General features: G+C 34.7%; 2 protein-coding genes across 2 annotated transcripts in view; both read left to right on the top strand.

Annotated features, from left to right (window-relative positions):
* The first annotated feature begins 5,837 nt into the window (after positions 1–5,837).
* On the top strand, positions 5,838–11,199 carry LOC147070321 (lewis-type alpha-(1,3)-fucosyltransferase-like). The gene is made up of 2 exons (XM_085949815.1): positions 5,838–7,153; positions 10,252–11,199. The coding sequence occupies exons 1-2, from the start codon at positions 6,264–6,266 to the stop codon at positions 10,529–10,531; spliced, it is 1,170 nt and encodes a 389-aa protein (XP_085805941.1). The 5' UTR covers positions 5,838–6,263; the 3' UTR covers positions 10,532–11,199.
* A 4,448-nt stretch (positions 11,200–15,647) lies between these two features.
* Adsl (adenylosuccinate lyase) overlaps positions 15,648–16,936 on the top strand; it is a 137,277-nt gene continuing 135,988 nt past the window's right edge. The window contains exon 1 of the mRNA XM_085949814.1: positions 15,648–16,002. Within this exon, the coding sequence (XP_085805940.1) occupies positions 15,847–16,002 (156 nt within the window). The 5' untranslated portion in view covers positions 15,648–15,846. The remainder of the gene's footprint in view (positions 16,003–16,936) is intronic.

Raw genomic sequence — 16,936 nt, 5'->3', positions numbered from 1 at the left:
AATGTTATTCTATCCATGAAGTTTTTTATGATACAATGTCATAATTTTAGGTATTTTATAGATATAAGAATATTTTTGACCTAATATCTATATTTATCATGGTGTGCTTTAGGTAGAGTTTAATATATTGAATTTTCAAAACTAACAAATATCTACAATTATTTGTATTCTTAGTTCAATGAAAACAAACAAGTATGACAGACAAATTTTAGTGTGCACTATTTATATTGGATTTCCACAGCCCACCTCTATCCTTCGTCACTATGTTTTGGTTTGGAACAATCTGAGTTGTCTGAAATTAGTTTGAGATACCTCGCACAAACCGATCTTGGATGGTTCCCTATGGTTAGGTTAGCGTTGGGCCAACAAGAAAAGAATCCAAGGCTAGCCGGAGCAAACTTTTTATCGCCACCTGTCTATTTTTACTATTGGTATGCACAAAAATTTTCTTCACAAATAAATAATTGTTAAACCATTTTTGTATTCCATGCATGATGGATCATTGATGTACTGAATATTTTTACAATTGATTACGTTTTCTTTGTTAGCATTTTTTATATTATACAAAAGAAATAAATTTTTAATTTAAAAGACTAATATAGTTTTATAATATAATCATTGCTGTTTTATTAATACCTTGATTGATGATTATCTCAAAAAATGGAAGTTGTGGATCCAGATAAAGCCAGAAAGAGGATGAGCACCGAAACTAAGAAGAAGAAGGCCGCCAAGAAACAGAAATTTTGAGTTTACCTGATACTTGTTGGGGTCACTCTAGTGTGGTGTTCGATGTGTAGGTAGAGGATGATGATAATGACGAAGTCTACGATGTAGCGGGGTGAGATTTATTTGCAGCGTATCGGTACAATAGTATATTATACATAATAGTTACTAGCTAAGTACTCTGATTCGAGTGACATTGAGATAAATTGTTCTTCGTTATTTATACAATAAAAGTTAGTACATTAACATTAAATTCTGTTATATAATCATATTAAACTAAATATAGAATCAGCGTTTTAAATTGAGTAGCGAAAAGAAATATTATTTGTTAATACAGTTGTAAGAAAATACTATGAGAAATGTTTATTCAGCTCATACACCATAATGGTATAATGTATGATATGATGTAATAATACACCGTCTCTGATTTCGCCTAATCGACTTGCTGTCTAGCTGAATTGTTTACTGGAAGATCGCTGGGAATACACTGCTGCAAAGTAATTTGATATTTTTATAAACAATATATATTCGATCGCTTATTATTCTGCAGCTACATACTGAATTTTTTCATGCTACAGTTTGTTGTAACTTGTCAGACAGGGCCGTATTGGAGCAAAGTGAATTTACCCACATGGTTAATCAAGTTTACTTAAGATTAAGACTAATATTGTTTTTTTCATTCAATGAAATAGGGTCTTACCTCAATATGTTTTTACTTGAGTTTAATAATTACTACTGTGCTGCGTAATACACTGGTTAAAATCAACCAAAAAGTACAAAGTAGTACATCTATTTCGAATCTAAGACATTTTACAAAGCTTTTGTATGCCAATTGCATCTACTAGAAAAGTAGTGTGTCAAATTGATCTTTATGAAGAAATAGCACGATGGCGTGTTTCTTTAATTTTTAGATTAATTTAAATTTCATTACCAACTATTTCGCAGCATTTCTGTATATAACTGTACTGTTTATTTACTATATCTATGATACTACAGTCCAACTTGGTTATTACGTGGAAGATGGGACCGACTGAATTTGCTCGTTATATCAGAGAATAGGTATTTTTAAATGAGCGGTCACATAACACAAAAAGTCGCAATTCAAACAAAAATATACAATTAGAATTTTTTCCCGAAACAAGCATGACATTCATAAACTACAAAAGAAGTTGTTTATTGTAATGGACACTGGTGGGTACCTACTGACTTCACAAACCTTGGATTTTTTACATGCAATTTCAACCATATGCGTGGACACTTTTTCAATATTGTCGGCGAAAACACCAATTAGGTAGGTACTTAGACACTAGTGTCATAAATGTAATCTGATCCAAGCGGCATCCTGTCTGGTCGGATTTTATTGCCTAGGGTTGAAATATTTTTAAACGATCGACACATTAACAGTTTTAAGAAAATTTTTGTTCGGTATATCCGATAAGTAGCTCGTTATAAAAGTGAATAAATGTATGGAGAAAGTCATAAACTAAAATGTGAACAAAAATGTTTCCTCATTACATCCGAAATCTCACTATGTCTGTGATCGTAATAACCGAGTTCGACTGTATTTTATAAAAAGATTGCCATCAACTTCTTTAGGTACTTTAGGTCTTCTATTGAAGGTTGGCGACCACCTTTCAGTATCCCTATCCTATAAGACCCAAATGTTTTGAGTATTAAAAGTATTAAATAGGTACAGGAAAAATATTTAAAAATAGTAATTTAATTTGTATTTTTACATCATATTATTATCGGTTACATGACGTAAATTGTACATTTCACCATGGCACAGTTTACCGTGAGCTTATCGGAAAGAGATGACCGTATACTATACGATCTCCAATTTTATTAGATTCAATATGAACATTAATTTAATTTTCATTGCTGATTTTGGCAAAATTCAAGAATGAAAACCTTATCTAACCTAACAAATAATCTATTTAACAAATAGGCTATTTTCAAAATTTGTTTGTTGTTGGCTTCCTGTAAGGTAAAGTCTAAGGTCTGTTAAGTGTAAACCGACAAGAACCGTGATTTATTTAGACATGAATTTTATGTCAGTACGACCCAGAGAGGTTGGGTGTTCTTTATTATACGTCCATATATTTCCGATACAACATTTCACGGTGAAGTGTGATGCGGCAAACTGAATACGTACAAGTTTCCGGGGATGAATTTAATCATATTTTCTTTATAATATATTTATTATTTAATAGAAAAATCATAGCTTTTTCCAGGTTTTTATCACGTAGGATTAATTGTATATGCATCGTGTTGAATTATGTTCAATCATTATGTAAACATGCTGTGTTCACATAAGATTATTTTAGTCCTCGACTTACGTGATTAATTCGTTCCAAAGATCTTCGTGATGTCGAAAAGTCGCGTAAGTTGAATAAAATTTGAAATCATGCAATTTTTTAAATAATGTGTCGGTTTCAAAGGATAAGTGAAAATGAAATGGACCTACATTCATACATTTACTGACGTATTTCCGACCATGTCCGATCCTAATAGGATCATATGGGCCTCCACAGAGTAGAGGTTTGTATTAACAGATTTTGTTTTTTACGAGAAATGGATGTCAGCCACTTGCTTAACCTATTAGGTCCATACCCTGACTCACACAGAAATTGAAAAACAATATGTGTACTTGCCAGACCCAGGATTCGAACCTGAGACCCACGGCGTAATAGTCCTACGGTTAAGCCGCGCGGCCACCGTGGGTTCATACATTTAAGAAAACATTATTGATTGATGAAGTGGTTTGATTTTACAATCCCCAGCAGCATTTCCACCAAGCAAAAGGGTTAGCCTATCTTCAGACACCTTAAACCCTGGCATAGATTTTTCTAGTTAGGATATATTATAATATGACTGATCTGTCATTTTTTTCGCCCAGTTTCGTCCACATTAAAATATGTTGTGGCAGGCAGTGGCGGCTCTAGCATCTTTTAGTAAGTGGGGTCAGATGGCGTGAAATATTTAATAACTACCTACTCAATATTAATCAAAGCGTAGAAAACATATCTTTTTGTACCTATTACTTCATCTTCATATGCCTCCTGCGTTCGAAAGAATCTTATTGCTACAAGGAAAACAAAATAGTCTTTTCAAGGATACATTCGCCATCAACCATGTTTTTTTAGTAAACCGTTCGGAGTTAAATGCTTTTTTTGTTTTGATTAGTTCATACACAATAACTAAATCTGTTGACGGTGACTGGTTGGTGAGGTCCTAATCGTTTCACTTCTAGTTTGTCTTCAAATGTCAATATACTTGTAACTTATATGTAACTTATATTTCAATAAATAAACCACCTCATTCATCATTATACCTAATATTATTTATCAAACTTATTTTACTAATGTGAAATTCAACTATCCACAACTAGTACTTTACAATTAATATTTAAGTAATACAAATTAATATTGATTTAATTAACTGAAATAGCACATACCCTTCGTTATTATTATTCAAGATATTATAAATTATTATAGTATGTATTAACAAATATATTTTAAAACTTAAGGAGATATATTACATATTTGATCACTTACTGGCAAACTAACTAATAAACTGAATCGGTGGGTCATGGAATATGAATTTACAGCCGACTGAAAAGATAACTTCATAATATATTATAATAATAATACGCCCACTATTGCCTACTCACACTTATGCAGGACCAGGTATCTGCTACGGTGTCCCCGGTCCAGCATCGGTACATGTGTACGACGATGGCACGTGCAAAGCGGCCTACAGATGTACTTATTATTCAGCTTCCTTATGAATTTTGAGAATCATAACTGGCAATCGCATATAGCATCTCATAATATGAACATTGCTTTGATTTTAAAGGGGCCACCCAATTTGGACCCCAGAAGTATCGTTGTATTGTACTATGTAGGTAGAGCCAAAACTCACATAGAGCATTAGGGTTGGGCCAAGAAACAAGAATCAAGGATGGGCAAACGGTACAAATAAAATATATAATTAATTTATACTTAACAAAGTCAATGCCACGATGGCCGAGTGGCTTAAATGCCGGTCTATGGAGTCGAGGGTCCCAGGTTCGAATCCTGGGTCTGGCAAGTACACATATTGTTTTTCAATTTGTATATGAGTCAGAGTATGGACCTAATAGGTTGAGCAAGTGGCTGACATCCATTTCTCGTAAAAACAAAAATCTGTCAATACAAACCTCCACTCTGTGGAGGCCCATATGATCCTATTAAGATCGGACATGGTCGAAAGAAGAAGAAAAGAAAGTCAATGTATTGTGGCAGGCATGTGTAACATGAATATGTAATTGAATATTAATTAAAGAATGTTGGGGGGGACTGTCCCCTCGGTCTCTTAAGGTAGAGCCGCCCCTGGTGGCAGGTAATCCTCATTTTTATGATTTCTGCTAGACTCTTGACAAAATACATAGCTTCCTCTGCATCTGCATAACTCGGCAGCCTCACCTGTTACTTTAGTGTTGTGTAGTATATTATGGCTTTTCAATTTTTGAAACCGTCCGTGGGTTGCAGTGAATGTATTAGTGTCAACACTATCATCATTTTTACACTTCGTCTTCAAAACGACTCAAGGCTTTATCCTGTATGAGTATAAGGCTTATTGAAATTGGTTGTTGATGCATATCTTCCATCCATATAACCAATATTTCCATTTCTTCTATTAATATTCCTCTTTTCTTGGTTATTATCGTAAATTGCGTTACCTACTCCTATTTTTTTTACATGTCCATTATATTATAATATAACATATTATAACATAATATTCTATGCAAATTTGTATCTACATTTCATTTGTGTGCAGAGAAACAAATTGCAGCAAAAAAAGCATATTTAAAAAAAATCGCGTAAGTAAGAATTCACGTAAGTCGAATTCGCGTAAGTCGAGGACTTACTGTTCCTATTGCGGTAAATGCTCACATAGGATTAATTTAATATCGATTTTATTTGGTGATTTAATTTTTTATTTGTTCTTTACACAAGTGATATAATACAGGTGGTAAAGGAAAAAAATGTGCATTACGTGGTATCAATCATTTTCGTCAAAATCACCACATAGGTATTTAATATACAAGGACGAAATGTAGAAAATATTTCAGTTTAAGCTAAGCAGTTAGCGTTATCGGATGTCTTATAACACACTTTGATAAACATAGTTTCACACGCAATCAAGCAAAAACATGATTCAGTGTAATACATCTATGTTGACTTGAAACTTTAAATTAATGATTTAATAATAATCATGAACCAGTTTCATACACTTAGACTCAAAATACATACATTATCATATTATATAGTAGTACATTTGGGTTCCCAAAGGGGGTTGCTTAAAAAATCAAGGGTGTGCTGGAACGTATGGTATCTTCTGTCGGCTAAAATCGTCCACTCATCACTACTAGACCTTCTCTAGTGTCTTATCTCAATGTTGTATGGATAGGATGAATTGTTTGAAGGTTTGAGATTAATCTATTCAGTAGTACTTATATAGATTTTGTCTCCAGTATTTGAATACAAATTACAAAAATGTTTAATATTCGAATAAAGCAAATAGCTACGTTTTTATCAGTGTCTCTGTTAATTTTTTTGATCAGTTATACCTACAACAATAATATGTCGAAAAATGATAAGGTCAAGCGAAAAATTATAAGGAATATATTAATATGGACACACAATAATACACCTCCTATTAGCGACTTCAAGTATGGACGGAAATCGTTCATTGATTTGGGTTGCAAAATCAACAATTGTTTCGTTACCAATGATAGAAATTACTTGCCGAATATTACAGAATGGGACGCAGTTTTATTTCACGCGCCCGAATTCACCTGGCGTTATACGAAATGGAAACATGGTTTTCCTACATCAAGATCTGCTGAACAAATTTACATATTCGCTTCCATGGAATCGGCAGCCAATTATCCGGTATGCGACAAAAGGTTCGAAGATTATTTCAACTGGACTATGACGTACAAACTTAATTCGGACATACAGTGGAAGTATATTACAGTAAGAGACAGTAAAAATAGAGACATCGGACCGAAGGAAGACATGAAATGGAAAGATGTTAATGGGAATCTTACAAACGAACTGAAGGCAGTATTAAAGCGCAAAACCATAGCTGCAGCCTGGTTTGTGTCCAACTGTGGATCGCTGAGTAATAGACTGGAGTATGCACATGATCTTCAGGATGAACTGAAAGATATCGGACTATCTTTGGATATATACGGTCAGTGTGGAGATTTGAAATGCGGACTTGACAATCAACAAGCTTGTTCGAAGAAGTTGAGCGACGATTATCACTTTTATTTGTCGTTTGAGAATTCGTTCAGTGAGGATTATGTCACAGAGAAGTTTTTGACGGCCGTACAGAATGATGTTGTGCCGATCGTCTATGGTGGTGCGAACTACACGAGGTGACTACCTATTGTAATACTTTTCAATATATTATTAGGTAAATGTGCCGCAGAGCGACATGAGATTTTACAACTTTCTTTTTAGACCAAACCAAACCTAACATAACCCAACTTACCCCAACCAAATATTACGTCATATAATCTTAGTTTGTGATAATGGTGTATCAAAATGTATGAAAATTTCGAATTTTCAATTAACGGTTATTGGATCGAAAAGCCGATGCGCTGACAGAAAAAGGTATTTATTATAATTGTATACATGGAATAAACTGTTTTCGTAAAAAAAATTTTTAAAAACACGTTTCCACCTCTGCGGCACAATTACCTATTATTATTATAACTGTGGAGGTGGAGAGGATAGGTTCAAGAGAATACTTCCTTCTAACATATGCGGAAGGTAATTAAATGTTTGCGGTTTTCATATTAGTTTAAGTTTAAGGTATTTGGATCATTTTGAGGACGGATGACCTGAAACAGCTGTCAACATAGATAACATGACGTCAATATGAGGACGGTCTGAAATAGCTGTCAATATAAATAACTGAAATATTATAGAATTAACAAAAATTCAAAATGTAAACTCATTTTTTTCTGTGAATAAAATATTTCATAATATATATAAAACTATATCGATCATTTTAATAAATCTGTTTTTAAAAAATATTTAAAATCGCTTGACTTAGATTATGCCAACGTCATCTGTGGTTACGTTTTTATATAAGTATGGCCCTTCTCTCGCAGCCATATCGCGCTGACTCTCTTTTAATTTTGCTATGGCAGAAGGGTCGATATGCGAGTAGTGGGTCAAACGTACCGTTCGGTGATTCATGTAGCCGCAGACGCTATAAGTACACGGAGTGAGCTAAACAATAGACCCCTTATTAAAAATCGATAAGACAACAACCACCTAAACTCATCCTCATAGAGAAGTAGAATATATTGAAAGCATCACCAATGGGAGGTTAGTTCTGTACCTTGGGAGTAGTCATGGGAAATGAGTCACTTAAATACAAACGTTAGTCTTCATTTCAAAAACATTAAATTTTCTGATTCTGATTGATTAGTGACACATCCCTGTTACAGGCAGGCTTCTCCCGGTGTGAAATAATCATTTAGTAATTATAAGCCGAAACATAACCCTGACCTCTAGAAATGGCTTAATAAAACACATAATCTGAATCCTTGCTCAACTGCTTAATGTTTTATTCTTAGGTAAAGTCCTTCGTCCGGTATGTGAAAGTAACATGCTGGGCGAAGATGAACAATAAAACGCCTAAAGGTAATAATAAAGTATGAAAGATGATGTATGCAATCGATAGTTTAAGAAGATCACAAATTTGTTTAATATAAAATAGGTATTAGTGTAATAAATAAAATGTTTAGGTATAAGTTTTAATAAAGAAATTAATTATAAACATGTACCTAGTATCTAATAAAGTATGAACAAGATGAACGGATCGTGTTGCCTAATAGAGATATATGTAGAAAAGAAATTATTGTTAAGAGTATTTATTATTATAGAGTGTATAATTGTGAATTCAAATACAGTATAACCTCGTTTTTACGTGCCCGGAATTCACGTTTTCCCGGCAATTGCGTGTAATTTTTTCAGTCCCGATGTATTTCAGTACATTTATTACCCGCATTTACGTTTTTCTTTCCCGCAATTTATGTCGGAAATACATATTCAAAATATGCGAGTTACACGCGCTTGACAATGATTGGGTCGTGACATTCGAACGGCGTAAGGTGTTTGGAGGGAAAACTCCGTGTCTTTAGAACAGCGCACGGTGATTGGTCGGCGAGCGACGTTTTGATTGGCCCGAGTTCGGCGCATAACAAGGTGATTGGTCCATTGGTCGCCATCTTTTCTTTTGGCATCGTGTTTGTGTTTTGTACACTCCGTCTGTCATTATTCTGTCGTCAGTCTTACAAGTTACAAGTTCGCGGTTTATTTCTTCCATATTGCTTTCGGTTCGATTATTATTCATTTTTACGTCCTCATTCTTTGACTGTCTAACCAAAGGAAAGTTGATGACATTGTTGACAGTCATTTAACACCAGCAGACTTGTCTGCTGAAGAACTGTCTGATGAAAAAGAGGTTGATATTCCAACAAAAGAAGAAGCAATGAGGTTCATCGAGGGTTTAAAAACCTACTTTACAAGCTTTGCTGATATTCAAGATGACACTTTTTAATGTTTATATAGTCTTGAAAGAGAATGACATAACAAAAAAACAAAAATGCAACAAACTAATATACATGATTTTTTTAATAAAAAATAAAAAAATTTTCAATAAAAATTTTAATTGAATGTTGTTTTTTAATAAAACATTATTTTTTTAGAAACATAAAATTTAAATGTTCTTTTTTCAATACCCCCCCTTTCACATTTTCCCTGCAATTAGGTTTTTTTTTCAGTCCCTTAAAAAACGTAAAATAGGGGTTATCCTGTATTTTAATTCGGCCGCGCATTGCGCAATGCTGAACTCTTTTGGAACTTATTTGGCCAATCATGGGAGTTCTTTCATGAGCGGCGTGGGTTCGGAAGAATTTTGAAAGGGAACTCCGGTAGCGAGGCAGTTAGCGTGAGACTTGATAAGTGAAAGGCTCTGAGCGACTGACTTAAAAAATAGAATTACAAAAGAATGTCTTAAAACGGTTGTAACTTTGAAAAAAAAACTATATACGCAAATAAACTTCAATAAAATAACACAAAGGGATATCATTTACACTACTCCTTATCCCGAGAAGACTAATAATTTAAACACCACTCCGGACGCTCATAACTGAGCTAGCCGAAGAAGACGAGGTTTGTAAACTGAGAAAAGCTACAAACCCGTCCTCGTGCTGCCGGAGGTGTTATTAGGTTATTTGAGTTACGGATTGCAAAACTGCTACTCAAACGCGTTCACGGTGGACGCTCTGGCTGGCTACTGCTTTAAAAGTGGTCATGAATCATGTCCGCTGGATGGAAATGTAGTTTTTAAGCCATGACGTCATGACTGACTCATGCAAATACATGTAACACTTACCTTCAGTATATTTGTAATGAATATATTTTCTGGTCTTGTTTTATAAAATAAAATTTCTTTCAGATTTGCTCCGAACACTTCTTTCATCAACGCCAATTTATACAGTCCACTCCGTTTGGCGAACCTCATCAAGCACCTAATGGAAAATGAAACGGATTACGAAAAGTACTTTCGATGGAGACAAGAGTACTCGTTCATTTCCCCTATGGAGACGTACGAGGCTCATCCATTTTGTAAGCTATGCAAGGATTTAGATGAACAGCGAAGGACAAATAACAGAAGAACTTATGTAGACTTCAGGACTTGGTGGAACGGAGAGGGTGACTTAACGATTGGTTGCTGATGGGATGACATTACCAAGATATGGAGATAGTTAATATTATTGAAGTGAATACTATTTTACATGCAGTATGTGGAACCCTCATGGAAATTCATGTCCGGAAACGTGTACTTATGCAGTTCGCCGTACCCTGAAATGATGTATCGAAAATATATGGCCGTCCAACCTCTTTGGGTCGTATAGTACTGAAATAAAATTCATGTCTAAATATAACGCGGTTCTTGTCGGTTTACACTTCACAGGAAGCCAAGAGCAAACAAATTTTGAAAATATCCGATATACTTGATTATTTGTTAGGATTAGGTTAGGTTAGGTTTTCATTCCTGAATTCATGAATTTTGCCAAAATCAGATAATGTTCATATTGAATCTAATAAAATTGGAGACCGTATAATAAACGGTCATCTCTTTCCGATAAGAAAGCTCACGGCGAACTGTTCCATGGTGAAATGGTTTTCGAACAATTTACATGTACCTAAGCATGAAAATTCCCACAAAAATGTATCCGGCAGATTTGTCATGATTGAATTGGACAAATAAAGTACAAATCAAAGGCATCGGGCGGGATCAATCATGTAACATAACTTAACCTAACCTAACCTAACATTGGATTACATTCCAAGGATATATATGGTGCATAAAATATTATAATTTTTATAATAAGCGGTGGAGAAATACAAAATGCAAATGATACACCCCTGTTACAGGCGGGCTTCTCCCGGTGTAAAATAATCATTTAGTAGCTCAAGTCGAAACGTAACCCTGACCTCTAGAAACGGCTTCATAAAACATCTAATCTGATTCCTTGCTCAACCACGTAAGTATTTTTTTTAATTTAAAAAGTAAAAATGATGATGGATGAAAGAGATAATTTTAAGACTAAATATAAGGATTTAAATATAATAAATTTTGCCGCGCTTGTCGGCAACGTCCAAATTTCGACGCGCCTGCGCCAGGGTCAGGCTCGTGATTCGCCGAATCAAAGATCACGCGATAAAATTTGGCCAATCACGAGAGTCCTTTTTGCTGGAATGGCGTGGGTACGAGAAGTTTGAAAAAGAAAAAAGTAATTAGTAAGCGTCCTCTTTCCGATAGGATAGGACCTGCGACTGTAATCGTAAAAACCCAGATATAAATTTGTGAAACTAAAAAGGATAAGAAAATATAAGACCACGTCACGAACACGAAAGACCGAGTTTTATTTATACTCCAACCGTTTGAATTTTATTTTTTTGTGAATCCGGGGTTCGATGGACTCCTGAGCTAGCCGCTGGAACCCCGGGGATCTCACAAACCACATCCTCTGGAAATGTCCAAATATGTGTGCAGAAAAGGAAGAGTTGCTCAAGTCAGATCAACTCCGCTGCTGGGTTCATCGGATCATCCGACTCACAATAAAGGCAAATTTTGCTGCTTTTAGAAAATTTGCGGCATTATACTATCAACGTGAAGATCTTTTTACTAAGATTGTTCGACAGTTTTGCATTAGCTTTTGTTATTTATCACAATTTCTAATTTTGCTTTTATGTTCTCCTTTATCCCATGGGCACTCTTATAAAAGTCATTTGGTCACTCTTTGGGCACTTTTAAATTAAAGTCATAACAGGTTTGGTGGGGCCATTAACTTCAATGTCATTAATAATTATTAAGATAGTATTATCTCAAACTCAATGTATTACTGTATCAAAGTAAATCTCGATATTGTTACGTGTGTATAAAAAAAAAAATATATATATAATTAGGTAGGTACCTATATAGGTATGTATACATATATTATATTCTTTTTAACAATACAATAGGTCATGGGACCCAATGACAGTAGTGTACCTAGTGAAACAGTAGTGTAGTAATATAAGTGAAACAAACACTTGTGATGTCACCGGTAATTGAACTGAGAGCCCTTGGATGAAAGGCCAGCGCCTTACCCACTGGACTACAACGGCTAATAACCGAACCAACCACCATGCTCGTAAATAAACAAAATGTCATAGTTATAAAATAAATAATGATGGGGAAACTGTTCAACAAAATTGATTTTTTCATTTGAACACAACGTACATTCAACTTGCCGTGGAATAAATGTTAATCGACTGATGTAAAAAAAATTATGTTTTAGCCAGACTTGTAATCATTAATGAATATATTTTTTAATTGGTATGGAAATATTGTACGCATGTTCATGCTGAGATTCGTGTGAACAGTCAATAGAACTGTTGGAATAGAATCACAGGAAGTCAAACTGGCAATTGTCATTTATAATAGATTTTGTTCACTGACAAAAAAATGTTATTTTTTAAAAATACAATATAAATGGGTGATAATAATATATATATGCTATACCTAATCTCTACAAAAACATTCCCTCTCCATTCTAATCCACTGGAAAACTACCCATACGATTATAAAAGTAATCTTTTTTGGAGTACAATTGGTTATCCGGATTTCTTTTTAATCATTACATAGTTCTGTGCCTTAGAGTTAAAAGTCTGGAAGTCACATAATATTCAATATTTTGCAGGAGAGCAGTTTTAACATAGTTAATCTATCTAGTTAAAATACTCACTCGCGTTCGGACTAAAACTCCGTATGTTGGACTTCCGCACTTTTGAAATTATTCTTTTTGCTGTACAGCAAAAGTGACTTAAATTGGACATTCACTCTTTCAGCTCTGAAGTATAATAATTGGAATACCGTCGTTTTAGAAGAAAATATTTTGAAAACCATCTGACATTGGACTCCCAAATTTTTAGCAGTAAGAGAATGTGAATACACATTTAAATCTGCATACTTAACTCAAAAATGTGACTTCCGCACTTTTAGCTGTAAGGCACAGAGATTGGTGTGATTATAATAAAACTGTACAATTTAAAATATTCAATTGGTGAAAATCACTGAATAAAAATCCCCATTTATCGCTATCCGGACTATCGTCATCCCGTTAATCGAGATTCTACTGTACTGACCTTTCCTAAATTACACTATTGTAAATGTACAGGCATCCATATATTTTTCCAATAGTAATCACAGGTGATATGATGACTTTACTAGGAAGTATTTAAGAGCATACATAAGTGAAACGGAAAATAATTTTCAACAATAGGTGGGACGAAATTTCGTATTCGTCGCCAATCGCCGAGCGGCATTCGAGGTAGGAGCATGACGATTTTTTTGTGATGGCGTTGTAAGAATATATTCTTATATCGTGTAAAGATAACTAAAAAACGTTATGCCTGTACTCGAAAAAGTAACATGTCAATGAATACATTATTATTATTATTAATATAACAATAAACATAACACTAAATGGACACATGTTGAATTTTTATGACAAATTATGTTCCGTTTGGCACGCGTCATTGGCACAATCCCCACGTCGCATAGTTACGATCTTTTTAGACCATGCCTCAGCTGAGGCATAGCCTTAAGTCCTTCATCAGACCCGGACAACATTTTTAAGAAAATTCTATTTTTCATAAAATCTAATTTCATATAAGATATAAGTGCTCTTATTGGTTGTAAAATCAAAATAAAAATATTGTTTTTACTATATAATTTAGTTTGAATAATACATTTTTGCTTTGTTATTCAAAATTTCGATGTCAGAATTTGTTTGTTCAGTTGGAGATATTGTATCATGTACATTGCCTCGCACTGTATGGTCATGTCAGTTACTCAGTCGTTATAACAGCTGCGATGACAAGGTCAAATTTTCACTCTTAGATGCAACCTTTAGCTGGGACTCTGTAGCCTCGTTATCGTTCGACTTCCTACATATGTGGCTTTTTCTGAATCGCGGTGATAATTTGATCCAAATTTCTACGACATGTTTGATATCACTGCCATTCACAAATTGAAAAACAATACGTGTACTTGCCAGACCCATGATTTGAACCTGGGCCCACGACGCTATAGGCCGACGCTTAAGTCGCTAAATAGACGACCTGTATGATCAAAAGGGTCAGAGCTAATCAGATTAAGCTGACTGGCTGTAAGACTGTGAGAGATAAAAATTAAGGAGTCAACATAGATTTAAATCCTTATCCGTCTACATAGCGCTTGCGGCGTCCAGTCAATGGGCAGCGCCATCTATTGGTCTCTTTTCGAAGCATGCCACTACAATATTTAATAAATTGCATTTAAAAAGTCGAGGTTGGTCGTTTTTTGATCGTCCACAGCTCTGAAAGACTAATGTCAAATATTCCACTACTTGATGTTATAAAAATCAACATGGTCTATTCTATACGGCCTATTCTACACAGCAGGTGAAACACAGCGTGTTACCAGATACCAAACCCGTCAACAAACAGAACCGTGGTTTCACAATGAGCATGTCTAGATAAACATTTACTGGCCACATTGGGAGGCGTAAGATAAGCAGGCGGCGATTGGAACACGTCGGTAGGTATTTGCCTGTTTTATTGAGATTTCTTAATGATTTTTTTTACGACAAATGGATGTTAGCTCATGCTCTGGATCCACACACACCGAAAAACAACATGCGAATTTATCAGACCCGTGATTCAAAACAGAGATTCACAACGCCGTAAGCGGACACGTTACCACTCCTCCACCGTGGGCGTAATAATTAATTCTTATACAAGGAAATAATTATTATGAGTTCTTACCAGTGTTTCATCATGTTCAGGGGTGGTGATAGATTAAGAATATGTGTGTGATTACTGGCTTTCAGGTGTGACAAACAAACTTGTTTTGATCCATAAATAAAAATGTATGAAAAATTAACGTATTTGTATATTATTATATTAATATTGTATCATATTCAAATTAGATAAGTTAAGTACTATGAAAATACATTCTAACAATGTTTATACTGTTTATACACAGCAAGTAGTAATGTTCATGGAATGGTGTAATCCAGTGTTACATATTATTATTATACAAGGCTTATTTCATTCAGATCAGTTTCATGCTTGAAATTTTTTCACACATGTATGTGATGACCTGAAAACTGCTTGAATGTAGTTTTTTTACTTATATACTCAACACTTTCATCATAATATTTTTTTAATCGACTGTATTATTGATGTACAAGTATACCTATGTTGAGTTTAATATTTCCAGTATTTTTATTACTTGTAATCATTTTATTAACTGCCAACACTAAGGTCAAATGTCAAAAATCAGATGTCACAAGAGATGTTTTCAATTTAATAAATAATATTGATTGATACGCTCACTGTTCAACATTTAATAACTGCTTCTGCACGTCCAAACGTTTGTCATAGGAGAAACATCCCCGTAAATATTATAAGTGATACCATATTGTGTTAGAATTGTTGTTATTTTGCAACCGGCATAATGTCAGAGCAAGCTGCGGAACAAAACGAATATACCGTCTATCGGTCGCCACTCAGCACCAGATATGCTTCCAAGGGAATGCTGTACAACTTTAGCGAGCAGAAGAAGTTCTCAACATGGAGGAAGCTGTGGCTCAACCTGTCTATCGCGCAAAAGGTTTGTGAACATTTAGAGGTTATGATTTTTCAAAATACCGACATTCCTAGTTATTTAAATGTTTATTTCGATTACGTATTTCGGGGGTCATTTTACTGGTTCTCCGCCACCGCTCGCAGTCATCTGTCCTGTCAGTGAGCGCAGTGTTGCCAACCGAACTATTATTGGACATAGTTATGCAGAAAGTAGCCAGTCCACAAAAAAATAAAAAAAATAGATATGATATAGATCAGATGCGAGATTTTTTCTCTACGTTCTGCTGAAAATAGCCAAGTCGCAAACAAATTACTCTTGAAATTAAATACTGTTTACAATTTTCTATTTTACATACATTTTTAATATCATGTTGTTGCTAAAGTGCCATTATCTCAGCTCGACATTATTGTGGACTGGCTACATTCTGCTACTACGTTCAATTATAGTACATTTTGGTTCGCGTACTATTAAAAAAGTTTTTTTTTTTTTTTTTCGACCATGTCGATTATTTTATAAATTTATTTTATAAATTTTATAAATTTTTAATAACAGTTATTGAATAGAAAAGCATCTGCGCCAACAGAAAAAGGTATTTAATATAATTGTCTACATGGAATAAACTGTTTTCGTAATTTTTTTTTTATAAAAGCTCATGCTGGCATCTGTGGCATACTTACCACTCGGTGTTTTCCAACATTTTTTGCATCTCGCCACACTACCCATATCACAATATCATCGTGGTATAATTCATCGCCAACTCTCGTGCCTCCCACCATGTCAGACCCGCAGTCCATAAATCGCTTTTGTAGCACCGCTGCAAAGTGCGTGAGGGCCGGTTACAGCGACAGAACCTTTGAGGTTGTGCCGCAAGGGTACGGAATGTCGCATTCTCGTGCAGTATCCAGATCACATGTCCCAACCACGTGAAGCGTCCCTTTGTGATCACTTCAATTACCGA

The sequence above is a fragment of the Rhyacophila brunnea genome, unplaced genomic scaffold, assembly GCF_057557595.1.
Source record: "Rhyacophila brunnea isolate RB1 unplaced genomic scaffold, BYU_Rbru_1.0 scaffold_22, whole genome shotgun sequence".
Lineage (NCBI taxonomy): Eukaryota > Metazoa > Arthropoda > Insecta > Trichoptera > Rhyacophilidae > Rhyacophila > Rhyacophila brunnea.
The sequence above is the reverse complement of the archived record's forward strand: the minus strand, read 5'-3'. Positions and strand labels throughout refer to the sequence as shown.

Excerpts from the sequence above, each read along its gene's own strand:
- LOC147070321 (XM_085949815.1), top strand. The coding sequence starts at position 6,264 with ATGTTTAATATTCGAATAAAGCAAATAGCTACGTTTTTATCAGTGTCT. Across the intron at positions 7,154-10,251 it reads GGTGGTGCGAACTACACGAG|ATTTGCTCCGAACACTTCTT; the intron begins GTGACTACCTAT and ends AATTTCTTTCAG.